General features: G+C 38.1%; 1 protein-coding gene across 1 annotated transcript in view; it reads left to right on the top strand.

Annotated features, from left to right (window-relative positions):
* Positions 1–13,252, top strand: part of LOC110143434 (collagen alpha-6(VI) chain) — a 154,765-nt gene that overhangs the window by 90,725 nt on the left and 50,788 nt on the right. Inside the window, exons 21-23 of the mRNA XM_070466993.1 lie at positions 1,558–1,593; positions 3,358–3,420; positions 5,048–5,110. Of these exons, the coding sequence (XP_070323094.1) occupies positions 1,558–1,593; positions 3,358–3,420; positions 5,048–5,110 (162 nt within the window). The remainder of the gene's footprint in view (positions 1–1,557; positions 1,594–3,357; positions 3,421–5,047; positions 5,111–13,252) is intronic.

Genomic DNA, 13,252 nt, shown 5'->3' with positions numbered 1-13,252 from the left:
GTCCAGTTCTAAGTGTTGCTTCTTGACCTACATACAGATTTCTCAGGAGGCAGGTAAGATGCTCTGGTATTTCCATCTGTTTAAGAATTGTCAACCGTTTGTTGTGATCCACACAGTCAAAGGCTGCAGTAGAGTCAATAAAGCAGAAGTAGATGTTTTTCTGGAATTCCCTTGCTTTTTCTATGATCCAACAGTGTGAAGTGTAGCTCATGGTAATTTTAATTTGCACTTCTCTAGTAATTAGTGATGTTGGGCATCTTTTCATGTGCCTGTTGTCCATCTGTTTTTCTTCTTTGGAGAAATGTCTATAAAGTCATTTTTCAATTGGAAGAAACCCATATTTCTGTCTTCCCCTTTCTTATGGCATCTGATATATTCTGCCTTGTAAATACTTGTAGCATTTATCTCCTCCCCACTAACCCAAGTGGTGAGGGTCTTCTGAGGTCAAGGACTGTATGTCACCTTTATGATCCTATGGTTCCCATCCTATATACTTTGTGGATAGTAGATGTTGGATAGATATTTTTCTGAATGAAACTGATGTGAATTGAACCAGAAAAGATAAACCCTTGTGTGAAAGGAGTAGAAAAAACTGCTTTTCATCCCTCTAATATGGACGTTTTGACATTCATCATTCGGTGTTAAAGAAAGAGGCCTCTAATCATATCCCCAGACACATAGTCTACTTCCTAAATAACAAGAGATCTTGACTGAAATATAATCAGAAGAATTTAAAATTTTCAAGACCAGCCTCACATAAAAATTTGACTTGACTATCTCAAATAAATTTCCATCACAAAAATGTCTGCTATGTATTGAATTTTACAATCCTGGATATCAGTCATGCTATAATCTGAGTTAGACAATAAAATGTTTTAGTCTCTTGTTTCCCATATTTATGAAATATTGATCTAGAAATACTCAGATTTTCACTTTATACATAAGAATAGTAGGAAAAATCCATTTAGTCTAGCCACTTTTTTGATCAAGTATTTTGTTAACATAGTGAATTGAGTAATCTTGAATTCTTAAGTTGATTTTTCATTTTTGATAGGTAAGCTTATCTGACTTCTTGAAGGAGAAGAGGGATCAAATTAGTTTTTCTGTCATTAGCTTCTGAAATCAATCTATAATAATGTTCATGAATTCTCCTAGTGTTTCCTCTGGCTTCCTGCCTTTTGGCCATTTCTACACTTAATTTCTGGCTTACTTGGTAGCACTTTGGAAAAATGAAAAGAAATACAATTCAAGTCAGCCAATTTTGGTGCTTATGGTAAGTTCTAGTAGTAATTTAGTAGAGGATGAATTACTGACCACAATCTGTTCCAACCAGTATGTATAGATTTACATTGTCTATGGTTTCATTCATCTACTGCCCTAGGATAGAAATTCAGAGTTGGCAATATTTTGCTTTTATGGTACAGTGGGTAATTTAAAGCAATATGTGGTAACTTTTTGTTTTAATGTCAATGCCCCAAGGGTTCTGTTATTAATTTAAATTAAACTTTAAAAAGAATTTTTCAGGGTTAATGATATTTACTTTTTTCCCTACTGTAGGCAGCTCATGGCCGAAGGGGACCTACAGGCCCACAGGTACAGAGATCTTTTTTTATTTTTTTTTTAATTTTCTAAACTGCAAATGATAAACAATGTGTGTCCAGTCAAGAAACCTGAATAAAGCTTTTGTAAAGTCTAAATTTATTTTGCTTTTTGATAATATTGGTTGTGGAATCAAATTTGGGAAAACTTTTAAGCTATAACTTAAAGAACTCAAATCTTTAAAGAAAATTAAATATGGGCACTTTGATAAAAAAAAAAACTCTAAATATTAAAGGTCAGAAACAATGCTTGGCCCAATTAGTATTAAATTTAACTTTGTTTGATTTCAAATACAAACTCTAGTAATTCAGGTTGTTTTCAGAAAAATAACCTACAATTTTATACCTAGCTGTACTATGAGTGATTATAAGACTTTTCCAGATAGACAAAGACCAAGAATTTACTATCCACAGATTCTACACTCACACACACACATACATACACACACACACCTTTCTTTCAAATTTTTGTTCAGTTAACTCTGAAGCCTTATTCATAATTTGCATAAACCCTTTTTTAACCAAGAGAGTACAATAAACCCTTAATACAAATTGAATAATCTCAATGTTTTGTTCAAAAGTTAACAATGCCATCTGTCATATCATGTCCCCTTTGTACATGATGGTGATATATTATACATGAACTTACAATATTTATAAAAGAGCACTGATTTAGAATTTTGCAAAATTGAGGAAGCACACATCCTCAGATTGAAAATGCAATAAGGATAAATAATAAATCCATTCACAATCACATCATGGTAAAACTCCAGCATGTTGAGGAAACATCTTAAACACCACCAGAGAGAAAAAACATTTTTATCCATGAAAGAAATACCAATTAGAATTGCAATAGGCTTCTGGTCAACAATAATACTTGCCAAAAACAACAAAGTAATGTTTTGCAAGTGCAGAAGAAAAATAACATACAGTTTTATACCTAGCTATACTATGAATGATTATAAGACATTTCCAGATAGATAAAGACTAAGAATTTACTATCCACAGATGCTACGCACACACACACACACACACACACACACACACAAAACACACACTTTTCAAGGTTAGAGTGCAACAAAATGTATAGCAAATAAAAAAAATCACATGAAGTGAATGAAATGAGATTGGGGAAAGAAAGTGTTGAAGAATTTCCTCTTTATTATTTCTAGGAAAATGCATCAGTGAGGGACAGTTAATCTCATCTAACTGTGTAACAACTGAGACATAAATATAGGCTATCCAACTATCTAAGTTAAACTTTTTAATCTTATTTGGAATTCTTATCTGTGGCAGAGTTCAAAAGCATTGTGAAGGGAATGATCAACTTTTGATCCCTATTTAAATATTTGAATATAAATATAATGTAATATTTGAATATAAATATAATGTAAGATAGATACATGGAGATCTTTTAAGAAAATGTGGAATAAATTGTGAGTTTCTATATTCAACACCCAAGTTTGATATAGTATATAACCAGTGTTACAGGCAAAGAAGGGAGTGTGTGTGTGTTTGTGTGTGCATGCACATATGCATGTGGTGTATGAAGAATGAAAGTAAATACACCAACATATTAAGCTATGGTTATCTCTACTTCAGATTATAGAAAACTTTTGTTTCCCTTCTTATATTTACATTTATTTTTCAAATATCCTGCATTGTTATCATGATTGCAAAAATATTTAGAAACTTGCACATAAAGGAGACAAAGTTTCTGAGAAAATACTGTTAATAGTTTGATTCTCCCTCCCCATAGGGGAAACCGGGCATCCCAGGTCCAGATGGACTTGCAGGGTCACTGGGACTTAAGGGTCCTCAGGTACGTAACAAAACTTACCAGGCTATGAGAACAGAAAGAAGAATCTGAACCCTTGATAGAATACAACCTTCTTGCAAAAGTACAGATGTTTCAAGTGTTTTCAGAGTAATGAAGTAAGGAAGCAATACAGTCTTGACTTATACAGTGCTTGTACATGTTGGTGATATATGTGAACTTGCAATGTTTATAAAGGGTTCTGTCCCAGTCAGGAGGTGAAAAGGGAATGAACTCTGGGCAGCGGTCCCTATACAATGGTCCAGGCTGACTGGTGTATCCTAGGGAGATCTTGAGCCAAATAAAATGCTGGGCCTCAAAACTGTGATTTTTGGTCAATTGAGCTATGTATCTGGATGCCTGTAATGTAGAAAAATTGGCTCTACCCTAGCAAAGAATAGAGCTGAGGTCTTCAGTGGGGGTGATGTATAGTCATCTTCCTAGCTCACTTCTCTAGGGAGCTGCCTCAAGCACTTTTTCCTTTGCAAAGAACAAGCCATAGTTGGCTCTTAACACTGCTTACATGAAGGGAAAGGAAACGTGTGCCAGAAAGAGCAAAATGTAGCCTAAAGCAATCATGAGAAGGGAAGGGAAGTCCTCAGAAATGCTGAAGAAAGGTCAGGAATAAGAAAGTTAGAATATGTTTTTTTCTCTATAAACTTTTACTTTTGAAATCTTGAGAAGTAAATTTGCTCTTTAGCAAATGCAGGACAGCAATGATCCTGCAGTTTTTCAAGGTTGTAATCTATGTAGCTTAAAAAAAGAAAAAAGGAAGTAACTTTTATACGTTGGCAGCTTGCTGCATGGAAGTTGGGCAAAATATCCATAAACATCAGAGGAGAAAGTTAATCCACGTTTTACCAAGATTTCCGAGCAGTAAACAGTCTGCCCTTTGGACCTCTTATTACTTTCTAGTTTGATTGCTTTTGATTGTCTTACTTGGCAACTGAGGAATGTTCACTTTTCTTACCTTCAAGTGAGAAATATTTGCCACTGGGATTGTGGGGAAGCATTTCAATAGATTGGCTGGCTTTATTTCATGCTAAACAAGAAATACTACATCTTTTCATCCATTTTATAGGCTCTTGCTTTTTTATAATTTAAAATGAGATGCAAAAGCCAAACACAGTATGAAGGTTTCTTTGTATAACATATGGAATCCAAAATTAATAGAAAACATAATACTCCAGATGTACAATTATCTAAATTTTGTCTTACAATGTGCTATGTCTTATTTATGACCAATCTTTAGTGTAGTTATTAAATAGAAAATCCACTTAATTATTCCAGTTGCAGATTTACATAAGTAAAAATTACTTTTAAAGTAACAGATACATGAATTTTAGTACAAAGATCCTTTAGAATAATTAGAAAGCAATATTGGAAAATTTAGCTGTTCAGTGTTTCTTCATTTTGACTGCAAATGTCAAGCCATTTAAGCACTAGATTGGACCCTTATGCCTTGGAGAGAAGGAGAAGTCGACCAATCAAGACAGAACCAAAGGCGTGAATGGAGTTCTCTTTTTAATTTCTGTCCATGTTATTGACTTAGCATTTCCATTTTTAATATTCAAGTTAATATTCTGAAGTTCTCTTTTGGGGAGAAAATAACAGTTTAATTCTCTATATATAGGGTCCAAGAGGAGAAGCTGGTACGAAAGGAGAAAAAGGAAATCTGGGAAGTAAAGGTCCCCAGGTATGTAATGAGAGACAGTGACTGCATCTGACTCTGATCTTGGCTTGAATGTGGATGTCCTTGTGGTTGCCTCTCCTCAGATGGAGTTATCTGCTGCCTGTGAACCAGCAAAGTGGATGAGGTTTGACCTTGGAGCTCAATGCGGTGGCTGCATCATGTTCTGGTCACTGCCTTGCAGAGTGGGTGTCATTATGTCAGACATAGAGGCGAAAGATAACAGCTCAGCCATTATTGTGACGTCAAGAATTCCTTCTTTATGTAAATCAGGTCACATGACTCACGAATCCCAGTCCTCAGGGGCTTACCCTTGCACCCAGAATACAAACTACTTCAGTGGTCCTCAACTAACCACACATAAGAATCTCCTGGGAGAACTGTAAAACACCCAACCACCTGGAACCCGCTCCAGACCACTTAAATCCAAACTCTCCTCAGGTGGTTCTCACATACACACCCAGTATTGCAAGTGACTGTCCAACACCAACACTTCTTCACCTTCAAGTTACTGAACAAACCTAAAGAACTTAAATTGCAGATTCTGGTTGAGCAGGTGTGAAATGGGGCTTGAGATGCTACACTTCCAACAAGCTCTTGGGTGATGCCGATGCTGCTGGTCCCTAGACCACACTTTGAGTAGTAAGTCTTCTACCTGCTATCATAGAATATATTTATTTACTTAGCTTAACTATTTCTGAAACAGGCAAATTTAATTCATATGACCATTATATCTGCTACTGTGGGCAAGAATCCCTTAGAAGAAATGGAGTAGCTGTCATAGTCAACAAGAGTCCGAAATGCAGTACTTGAGTGCAATCTCAAAATGACAGAATGATCTCTGTTCCTTTCCAAAGCAAAACATTCAATATCACAGTAATCCAAGTCTGTGTCCCAACCCCCAATGCCTAAGAAGCTGAAGCTGAATGGTTCTATGAACCTGCAAAACCTTCTAGAAATAACACCCCCAAAAGATATTCTTTTCATCATAGGGGGCTGGAATGCAAAAGTAGGAAGTCAAGAAATACCTGGAATAACAAAGGCAAGCTTTGCCTTGGAGTACAGAATGAAGCAGGGCAAAGGCTAACAGAGCTTTGCCAAGAGAACGCACTGGTCATAGCAAACACACTCTTCCAACAACACAAGAGAAGATTCTACACATGGACATCACCAGATGGTCAATACCAAAATCAGACTAATTATATTCTTTGCAGCCAAAGATGGAGAAGCTTTATACAGTCAGCAAAAAACAAGACCAGGAACTGACTGTGGCTCAGATCATGAGCTCCTTATTGCAAATTCAGACTTAAATTGAAGAAAGTAGGGAAAACCACTAGGCCATTCAGTATGACCTAAGTCAAATCCCTTAGGATTATACAGTGGAAGTGACGAGTAGATTCAAGGAATTAGATCTGATAGACAGAGTGCCTGAAGAACTATGGGAGGGGGTTCATAACATTGTTCAGGAGGCAGTGATCAAAGCCATTCCCAAGAAGAAGAAATGCAAAAAGTTAAAATGGTGGTCTGAGGAGACCTTACAAATAGCTGAGAAAAGAAGAGAAGCAAAAGGCAAAAAAGAAAAGGAAAGATAAAGCCATTTGAATGCAGAGTTCCAAAGAATAGCAAGGAGAAATAAGAAAGCCTTCCTCAGTGATCAATGCAAAGAAATACAGAGATGGCTTCAAGAAAATTAGAGATACCAAGGGAACATTTCATGCAAAGATGGGCTCAATAAAGGACAGAAATGGTATGGACCTAACAGAAGCTGAAACTATTAAGAAGAGGTGGCAAGAATATACAAGAGAACTATACAAAAAAGATCTTCATGACCTAGATAACCATGATGTGATCACTCACCTAGGGTCAGACATCCTGGAATGCAAAGTCAAGCGGGTCTTAGGAAGCATCACTACAAAGCTAGTGGAGGTGATGATATTCCAGTTCAGCTATTTCAAATCCTAGTAGATGATGCTATAAAAGTGCTGCACTCAATATGCCAGCAAATTTGGAAAACTCAGCAGTGGCCACAGGACTGGAAGAGGTCAGTTTTCATTCCAATCCCAAAGAAAGACGTTGTCAAAGAATGTTCAAATACCACACAATTGTGCTCATCTCACACACATAGCAAAGTAATGCTCAAAATTCTCCAAGTGAGACTTTAATAGTACGTGAATTGAGAATTTCTAGATGTCCAAGCTGGGTTTAGAAAAGGCAGAGGAACCAGCGATCAAATTGCCAACATCCATTGAATCATAGATAAAGCAAGAGAGTTCCAGAAGAACATCTGCTTCTGCTTCATTGATTACTCTAACGCCTTTGACTGTGTGCATCACAAAAAACTGTGGAAAATTCTTCAAAAGATGGGAATACCAGACCACCTTACCTGCCTCCTGAGAAATCTGTAGGTCAAGAAGCAACAGTTAGAACTGGACATAGAACAATGGACTGGTTCCAAATTGGGAAAGGAGTACATCAAGGCTGTATATTGTCACCCTGCTTATTTAACTTATATGCAGAGTACATCATGTGAAATGCTGGACTGGATGAAGCACAAGCTGGAATCAAGATTGCCGGGAGAAACATCAATAACCTGAAATATGCAGATGACACCACCCTTTTGACAGAAAGTGAAAAGGAACTAAAGAGCGTCTTGATGAACATGAAAGAGGAGAGTGAAAGAACTAGCTTAAAATTCAGCATTCAGAAAACTAAGATCATGGCATCTGGTCCCATCACTTCATGGCAAATAGATGGGGAAACAATGGAAACAATGACGGGCTTTATTTTTGGGGGCTCCAAAATCACTGCAGATGGTGACTGCAGCCATGAAATTAAAAGATGCTTGCTTCTTGGAAGAAAAGCTATGAGCAGCCTAGATAGCATATTAAAAAGCTGAGACATTACTTTGCCAACAAAGGTCCACATAGTCAAAGCTAAGGTTTTCCAGTAGTCATGTATGGATGTGAGAGTTGGACTATAAAGAAGGCTGAGTGCCAAAGAATTGATGCTTTTGAACTGTGGTGTTGGAGAAGACACTTGAGAGTTCCTTGGACTACAAGGAGATCCAACCAGTCCATCCTAAAGGAAATCAACCCTGAATATTCATTGGAAACACTGAAGTTGAAGCTGAAACTCCAATACTTTGGCCATCTGATGGGAAGAACTGACTTATTGGAAAAGACCTTGATTCTGGGAAAGATTGAAGCCAGGAGAAGGAGATGACAGAGGATGAGATGTTTGGATGGCATCACTGACTTGATGGACATGAGTTTGAGCAAGCTTCAGGAGTTGGTGATGGACAGGGAAGTCTGGCATGCTGCAGTCCATGGGGTTGCAAAAATTTGGACATGACTGAGCGACTGAACTGGACTAGACTAGCTCTTTGTCTTCCCTTCTAAACTGTAAGCTCTGTGAGAGCTAGAACTTTGTCCCAGAGCCCAGAATAACAGTGCTGCCACACAACAGAATCAACACATTTTGTATAATGAATCAATTAGTAAATGAATGAACGATTCCAAGTTGGGACTTGTGCTCAGGGCTAACATGAGGATAAAGCAAATCCCTTACTTTGTGTCCATTAGTTAAACTGGGCAGTGGTCCAGCATTTAAGTGGATATGTTCATTTTCAAAATTTTTAAGAAGCTCTTTGCATGAATGTGTATCTAATAACACAATATTTAAAAGCATATTAATTACTGTTTATAATGGTATTTTGTTCCTAATTTTAATGAATGTGCCCCCTTTGAAAAGCATGAAAACCTTAAAATTTCATGTAGGATTAAACTAATGAAAAGTAACTGTTTTGCATTCACATCCTTGAATCTAAGAAAGCTTGCTGGCACCACAAACTGGGATTTTAAAATAACAGTAAGTGCCAAAGGAAATATATATGTGGCGATTATATCATCTGTTTATGTGAAGTATTGAGATGTAGACTGGTTGAAATCCAGAGTTTGATAATTCCCTTGCTCTAGAATCCAGAATTTTATCCAAGTGGCTATTACTCAAATAAGGTATTTCATTTTCCGTGGACCTGACTTCTACGGGTGGGTGCTCCTTAATCTTGCCTTGGCAGGGTTGGTCATATCATAAATCACCCAGCTTCTTTGGCATTGCCAGTTAGTCAAAAGGCACCACCTCCTTCTAGCCGAGCTCTTCTGTTTATCTGCCTGGAAAGCATAGTTCCTTTCTTTCTTTGCTTTTCTTAAAACACGCTCGTCAACACAGTGAAAGTACCGTTTCAAAATGTGTAGAATTTTCTATGCTTAGGATATGATGAACTCGATCTCAAAATTATTGCTTTCAGAGGGAAACCACGGGAGACAAACAATCCGATAAGAGAATGTTATTCTTCGTTGGCTCTATAAATCCACTGACACAGGCTTCACAATGTTTTACCGCACACGGACCAGTGTCTCAAATGGAATTACATGAGTGTTTTCTAACTGCAGTCTTTTGAAGTTTTTCTTAGGATGTACAGTTAGAGAAAAGGATGATTTTTGTTGACGGTGTCCTGAAGACTTATTAATTTATGCACTGTTGGAGCATTCTGCATAAATCAAACATGCCAATGCAGTCAGGTATATGCAATAAAAGAAATGCAGTCCATAGCATAATGAAAAAGAAGAAAGAACTTTGAAAGGAATGGCCTACCCTTTTGTACCTTTCTTTGTTCCCTTCTTGTTTGGTTTACTTTTAAGCCCTATGCTAATGTAACCAGTGCCTAGAAGAGAAATGGAAAGTAGATGCAAAATACTAATTCCAGTTAGAACTGGAATTATTCCTTGAATACTTAGACTTATTAGTGAGATAATCACTTGCATCATATGAAATATCAAGGAAGGTTGAAATCATCCAGTGCAAATTTGGAAACAAAATAGAACTTCTGTTGTAATGTTTGCAAAGCCTAGCATAGAAGTCAAGGGCACAGAGTCTGGAGCCAAGCTGCCTGGGTTAGATTGCCAGATTCGTACCTTCTTAGTGGTGTGGCCACGGGTAATTTATTTAAGCTCTTTGTGCCTCACCTTTCCCAGATGCAAAATGAAAATAGTAATAATAGCTATCATAATTATATAATAATAATAATAATAATAATAGTTATAATTATACATTGGATTGTTGTGAAAGTTAAATGGTTTAATATATATAGGAATTTAGAATGATGCCTGCATTACAATAAGCATCATATAAATGTATATTACTACCATATTGTATCAACATTACCTAACAGGTACATTCTATACCCAAGGCATGCTAATGCCAATCCAAGGAAGGCCATAATAGTAGTACCCCTATGACAATACATAATCTGTATTGCAATTATTGAATTTCATCAGTCTGTGTAATCTAGGTTGGATCATCGACCATTTCTTCCACTCACTTGACAAACGAGTACTGACACACACTTCCTGTGGGTCAGGCCCTTATAGTAAAATAAAGCCTGAGATAAACACAGACCCTAGCCTCAGATGCTCCCAATCTCATAAAGGAAACTCGTGCAAACACATCGTTGAGATGTGACATGCTGAATGTTAAAAAAGAATTATACACAGGGGATAGAGCAGTGGGAGAGAGGGTGGAGTTTAAGGAGGACAGTAGCTTAGATTTTTATAGGATAAGGAGGTGTTTTCCAGGTGACCAAGGGAGAGGCAGGCATGGGAAAGGAACCACATTGTGTAAAAAGAGATGAAGGTGACTTTGGGAAGCCATAAATGGTTCAGTGTGGATGGAGTGTAGGGTATACGAAGAAAGATCAGGAGTTGAGCTCGGGGGCCGTCTCCTAGAGCAGCACTCTCCAGGTCAGCATCTTCTCAGGTGTCCCGGGGGCCGTCTCCTAGAGCAGCACTCTCCAGGTCAGCATCTTCTCAGGTGTCCCAGGGTTTGTTCTTACATTAGCCCTCCCCTTGCTGGTCTCTTGATTTCTATTTTCTCAGACTTAGCTCATATCTGGCTCTTCCAGAAGCTAAAATTTCATCTCCTTGAGATATTCCATCCCGGCCTGATATCTGCTGCTTGAGAGTGTAGAAAGAATTTTACTCCCATAAAAATAGTGAGACGGATTTCTTTTAAGTGTGGGAAGGACCCACGTCTTCTGCCCCGGCCCTGTCACAGCCTATCCAAAGTCAAGGGGTTCTTGGCAGCATCCCAGCCATGTATCCCAAACTCCTAGTGCAACCCTTTCTGATAAGATGCTACCTAAGATATATAAAAAAAAAAAATTTTAAGCTCTAAGCATCTCCTTTCTGTCCTCACTTAAGCAGTTGTGATTGCCAAAGATTCTGTGTCAGAGTTGGAGTTTAGATCTCTCTAACCTGTTAGATCGCCCATGTTGGAGGTTAGATCTGTCCCAGCCTCCTGCATCAAGTTTGGAGATTCACATTTTTAAAACTCCAATTTCAGATGGTGCATGGATGGTAAGAGTTTTGAAATCCTATCTGAAACATGGGCCTTAGGACAGAAGACAAGAGTGGCTAGGAGTTCAGTCTCTAGAGACAGAATTGAGTTCACTTCCCATCTCATCCTCTTAACTGAGTGATTTGGGGTTAAATGCCTTGAGAATCTGTTTTTAACTGGCAAAATGGTGTTAACAACATGTGTCTCATTGTGTTGTTGTAAGGATTGAATAAGTCTGTATATAAGTATCCTGGAGAAGGGAATGGCTACCCACCCCAGTATTCTTGCCTAGAGAATTCCATGGACAGAAGAGCGGGGAGGGCTACAGTCCATGGAGCCACAAAGAATATATACCTCTCAGTACAATGCCTTTCACAAAATAAATGCTCAATAAAAGTCCACCATTATAGAAAAGCCGATGGAGATTTGACCTCTAACCAATGTCCTTTCCTTTTAATTCAGTTCAGTTCAGTCGCTTAGTCGTGTCCAACTCTTTGTGACCCCGTGGACTGCAGCACGCCAGATTTCCCTGTCCATCACCAACACTCAGAGCTTGCTCCAGCTCATGTCCAGTAGGCCTGATGCCCTGGATGCCTCTTTATTCTCCACAGCTGCTCTTCATCTCAGATGGAGTCAGTTTTTTGACTCGATATCTTGGGAGTAACAAGGAATTTCCCTTCTTTCCTTTAGAAACATGTCCCTTTTACAATCAGCAGCATTTGAGTAGGTAATATATCTGGGTAACAAGTCACTGAATCTTGAGCTCCACTCAAGTAGTCACAGACCCCAGTTTGTGTGATCTGGCCCAGGAAACAGAATCAGGTTTTCTGATGTTCTAGTTACAAACCTGTCCATTTCCACCCATCCATCCATCCATCCAAGAAATGTTTTACTTTGGATGACTTTCAAACAGGAAAATCTCCCATTGTGCTTGTGTGTGCTTGTAGGAACTATACATGAGTAGCTCTGAGAAGTCTGCTTTGTCTCACAGAGCTCTTTATGTCTAGAGGAAACACACAAAAAATGAGCTCTTAAATAAGACTTCCAATATATCCCTATTGTCAAGGGCAAATAAAAACTCTACTTCAGAAGTATGTTTCATGTACATGTGAAATACATGCAAATTTCATATGGAAAGCCAACAAGCTAAGTACACTATCTCATCCCCCTTGGGGACCATTCTTGGATAAGTGGATGGATAGATAGATACTGGGGTCCAGCCTCGGAAGGATCCAGGGGTACCCTCAGGATGAAAGGCATCGGCGAGAGAAAGAGAGAGAGAGAGACCAGACTGGGGGTGTGCAGCAGAGTCTGGCAAATCTTTGTTTTTTTACCGTAGCTTTTATATTCTAAGTTAGTACATTTTTAAGGGGAAGATAGTTTAATATTACATCAGCTTATCCTTCACGAAACCAGGGTGTTTCCTGCAACTTCTTTGTGAGAGTCTTGTACGTTATCTTCTGGCCTCGGGGCATATTGACATGTTGTGACCTAGGTGAATGCAAAGCTGTTTTCCGCAATCTATTCTTTAATGAACACAAAGGTCAGTCCTTTTGCAGAAGTTATCAGTTAAATTTATCTAAAAGGTTTACCACACAAAGACTCTGCAGCTCCGGTGAGGCAGCCCCTGTTTAGCATTCCTGGTTAAAATTAACAATTCTAAACTCTTATTTTTCTAAATCTTTAACTATAACCACTTTTAAAATAATATTTTTGTGTTCTCTAATAAGGCTTCCTCACCCCCAAAGGGCTCTG

The sequence above is a fragment of the Odocoileus virginianus genome, chromosome 4, assembly GCF_023699985.2.
Source record: "Odocoileus virginianus isolate 20LAN1187 ecotype Illinois chromosome 4, Ovbor_1.2, whole genome shotgun sequence".
Taxonomy (NCBI): domain Eukaryota; kingdom Metazoa; phylum Chordata; class Mammalia; order Artiodactyla; family Cervidae; genus Odocoileus; species Odocoileus virginianus.
Note: the sequence above shows the minus strand (reverse complement) of the source record. Positions and strands in the feature narration are given on the sequence as shown.